The sequence below is a fragment of the Orycteropus afer genome, unplaced genomic scaffold (genome assembly GCF_000298275.1).
Source record: "Orycteropus afer afer isolate SDZICR_OR568_19922 unplaced genomic scaffold, OryAfe1.0 scaffold00103, whole genome shotgun sequence".
Taxonomy (NCBI): Eukaryota; Metazoa; Chordata; class Mammalia; order Tubulidentata; family Orycteropodidae; genus Orycteropus; species Orycteropus afer.
In genome coordinates this window covers 1,091,745-1,095,771 of record NW_006921690.1, presented here as the reverse complement: position 1 = coordinate 1,095,771, position 4,027 = coordinate 1,091,745, and the positions used below count along the sequence as shown (strand labels likewise).

At 45.4% G+C, this 4,027-nt stretch overlaps 1 protein-coding gene across 1 annotated transcript; it reads left to right on the top strand.

Annotated features, from left to right (window-relative positions):
• Positions 1-286: 286 nt before the first annotated feature.
• RAG1 (recombination activating 1) lies at positions 287-3,418 on the top strand. Its single transcript, XM_007943247.1, has one exon. It carries the CDS (start codon positions 287-289, stop codon positions 3,416-3,418), a length of 3,132 nt encoding a protein of 1,043 aa, XP_007941438.1.
• Positions 3,419-4,027: the final 609 nt, after the last annotated feature.

Genomic DNA, 4,027 nt, shown 5'->3' with positions numbered 1-4,027 from the left:
AAGATTCCTTACAGCTGTGATATAAGGTGTAAATGACCATAAGTGCTGTAAAAACAAAGAATGACTATTTTCTGCTATATGGTCATCACCTAACATAGTGTCTTAAAATAATAGGTTTAATAAGTAACTCTTTGAATGAATCAATGAATAACTAAATACCTTCATTTTTATTACTTCTAAAATGCATCAGTTAGAAATTAATTTTAAAAAATGGTTCCTTGTCATACATTCTCTGATTTTCCCCTAATCTGACTTTTTTTCATTTTCTCCAGGTCCCTCAGCTGGAATGGCTGTCTCTCTGTCACCCAGCCTGGGACTCAGTTCTGCCCCAGATGAAATCCAGCACCCACATATTAAATTTTCAGAATGGAAGTTTAAGCTTTTCAGGGTGAGATCCTTTGAAAAGACATCTGAAGAAGCTCAAAAGGAGAAGAAGGATTCCTCTGAGGGGAGACCCTCTCTGGAGCAATCACCAGCAGTTCTGGACAAAGATGATGGTGAGAAGCCAGCCCTGACTCAACCAACACTAAAGACCCACTCTAAGTTTTTGAAGAAATCCTGCGATAATGGGAAAGCAAGAGACAAAGCAATCCACCAAGCCAACCTTCGACATCTCTGCCGAATCTGTGGAAATTCTTTTAAAACTGATAAGCACAACAGGAGATACCCAGTCCACGGGCCTGTGGATGGTAAAACTCAAGGCCTTTTACAAAAGAAGGAAAAGAGGGTCACTTCCTGGCCAGACCTCATTGCCAGAGTTTTCCGGATTGATGTGAAGGCAGATGTTGACTCAATCCATCCCACTGAGTTCTGCCATAACTGCTGGAGCATCATGTACAGGAAATTTAGCCGTGCTCCTTGTGAAGTTTACTTCCCCAGGAATGCAACCATGGAGTGGCACCCCCACACACCATCTTGTGACATCTGCTATGCTGCCCGTCGAAGACTCAAGAGGAAGAGTCATCAACCCAATCCAGTGCTCAGCAAAAAACTCAAAACTGTGGCTGACAGAATGAGACAAGCCTGCCAGTGCAAGAGAAGAGCTCAGACAAGAGTCAGCAACAAGGAATTCATGCAGAAGATTGCCAATTGCAGTAAGATACACCTTAGCACTGAGCTCCTTGCAGTGGACTACCCAGTGCACTTTGTGAAATCTATCTCCTGCCAGATTTGTGAACACATTCTGGCTGACCCCGTGGAGACCAATTGTAAGCATGTATTTTGCAGAATCTGCATTCTCAGATGCCTCAAAGTCATGGGCAGCTATTGTCCCTCTTGTCAATATCCCTGCTTCCCTACTGACCTGGAGAGTCCGGTGAAGTCCTTTCTGAGCATTTTAAACTGCCTGATGGTGAAATGTCCAGCAAAAGAGTGCAATGAAGAGATCAGCCTGGAAAAATACAACCATCATGTTTCAAGCCACAAAGCATCAAAAGAGACTTTTGTGCATGTTAATAAAGGGGGCCGGCCCCGCCAGCATCTCCTGTCCCTGACCCGGAGAGCTCAGAAGCATCGTCTGAGGGAGCTCAAGATGCAAGTCAAGGCTTTTGCTGACAAAGAAGAAGGTGGTGATGTGAAGTCTGTGTGCCTGACCCTATTCCTGCTGGCACTGAGGGCAAGAAATGAACACAGACAAGCTGATGAGCTGGAGGCCATCATGCAAGGCCGGGGTTCTGGCCTGCAGCCAGCTGTCTGCTTGGCCATCCGTGTCAACACCTTCCTTAGCTGCAGCCAGTACCATAAGATGTACAGGACTGTGAAAGCCATCACAGGGAGGCAGATTTTTCAGCCTTTGCATGCCCTTCGGAATGCTGAGAAGGTCCTTTTGCCGGGCTACCATCCCTTTGAGTGGCAGCCACCTCTGAAGAATGTGTCTTCCTGCACTGATGTTGGCATTATTGATGGGCTGTCTGGACTGTCCTCCTCTGTGGATGATTACCCAGTGGACACCATTGCAAAGAGATTCCGCTATGACTCAGCTTTGGTGTCTGCTTTGATGGACATGGAAGAAGACATCTTGGAAGGCATGAAATCCCAAGACCTTGATGACTACCTAAATGGCCCTTTCACTGTAGTGGTGAAGGAGTCTTGTGATGGAATGGGAGATGTGAGTGAGAAACATGGGAGTGGGCCAGCAGTTCCAGAAAAGGCAGTTCGTTTTTCATTCACAATCATGAATATTACCATAGCACATGGCTCACAGAATGTGAAGGTGTTTGAGGAAGCCAAGCCGAACTCTGAACTGTGTTGCAAGCCATTGTGCCTTATGCTGGCAGATGAGTCTGACCATGAGACTCTGACAGCCATCCTGAGCCCTCTCATTGCAGAGAGGGAGGCCATGAAGAACAGTGAATTAATGCTTGAGATGGGAGGCATCCTCAGGACTTTCAAGTTCATCTTTAGGGGCACTGGATATGATGAAAAACTAGTCCGGGAAGTAGAAGGCCTTGAAGCTTCTGGCTCAGTCTACATCTGTACCCTTTGTGATGCCACTCGCCTGGAAGCCTCTCAAAATCTTGTTCTCCACTCCATCACCAGAAGCCATGCTGAGAACCTGGAGCGCTATGAGGTCTGGCGTTCCAACCCTTACAATGAGTCTGTGGAAGAACTGCGGGATCGAGTAAAAGGGGTCTCAGCTAAACCTTTCATTGAGACAGTCCCTTCCATAGATGCACTTCACTGTGACATTGGCAATGCAGCTGAGTTTTACAAGATTTTCCAGCTAGAGATAGGTGAAGTGTATAAGAATCCCAATGCTTCCAAAGAGGAAAGGAAAAGATGGCAGGCCATATTAGATAAACATCTCCGAAAGAAGATGAACCTAAAACCAATCATGAGGATGAACGGCAACTTTGCCAGGAAACTCATGACCATAGAGACTGTTGAAGCAGTTTGTGAATTAATTCCCTCTCAGGAGAGGCACGAGGCTCTGAGGGAGCTGATGGACCTTTATCTGAAGATGAAACCTGTTTGGCGATCATCATGCCCTGCCAAAGAGTGCCCAGAATCTCTGTGCCAGTACAGTTTTAACTCACAGCGTTTTGCTGAGCTCCTTTCCACCAAGTTCAAGTATAGATACGAGGGCAAAATCACCAATTATTTTCATAAGACCCTAGCTCATGTTCCTGAAATTATTGAGAGGGATGGCTCCATTGGGGCATGGGCAAGTGAAGGAAATGAGTCAGGCAACAAATTATTCAGGCGCTTCCGGAAAATGAATGCCAGGCAGTCCAAGTGCTATGAAATGGAAGATGTCCTGAAACACCACTGGCTGTATACCTCCAAATACCTCCAGAAATTCATGAATGCTCACAATGCATTAAAAAATCCTGAGCTTTCCATGAACTCACAGGCAAGCTTAGGGGACCCTGTGGGCCTAGAGGACTCTCTGGAATCTCAAGATTCAATGGAATTTTAAGCAGAGCAGCCTCTTATGAGTAGGTTTTGCAAATGTGTTTCCCTCTGGGTTGCACCGAGGCCTCATCCTTGCATTCTTCACTACTGTGTGTGGGATTTCACACTCAAGAGGTAGCTGGTTGGAGTGAGAGGTCTCAGATGCTGAAACCATGTCAGAAATGGGTAACTGATGAGCTGATTACTTGAGCCGTTTAGTGATTTCAGAAAAACAACAGAAAAAAAAAACAGTAATTTGAAAGGTCAGTAATTACTTAGAGCAGGAGTTACTGCAGGGGACCAGAGATGAACAAAGATGTGTGTGTGGGTAACTGAGTGACATGAAAATCAAAGCCAAGGTGGTCAAAGGATAGCCAGTGAGGCCAAGGAAGGAATTTATTTTGTAGTTTTAATTTTTTTCCTTCATTTATTATATTTTGTATTGAGATATGAGGAGCTCTGGTGGTGTCATGGTTGAAATGTTCAGCTGCTAACCAGAGGTCGACAGTTCAAAGCCACCAGCTGCTTCACGGGAGAAAGATGAGGCAATCTGCTTCCGTAAAGATTTACAGCCTTGGAAACCCTATGGGGGCAGTTCTACTATGTTCTTTAGGGTCACTGTAAGTTGGAATCA

Excerpts from the sequence above, each read along its gene's own strand:
- RAG1 (XM_007943247.1), top strand. The coding sequence starts at position 287 with ATGGCTGTCTCTCTGTCACCCAGCCTGGGACTCAGTTCTGCCCCAGAT.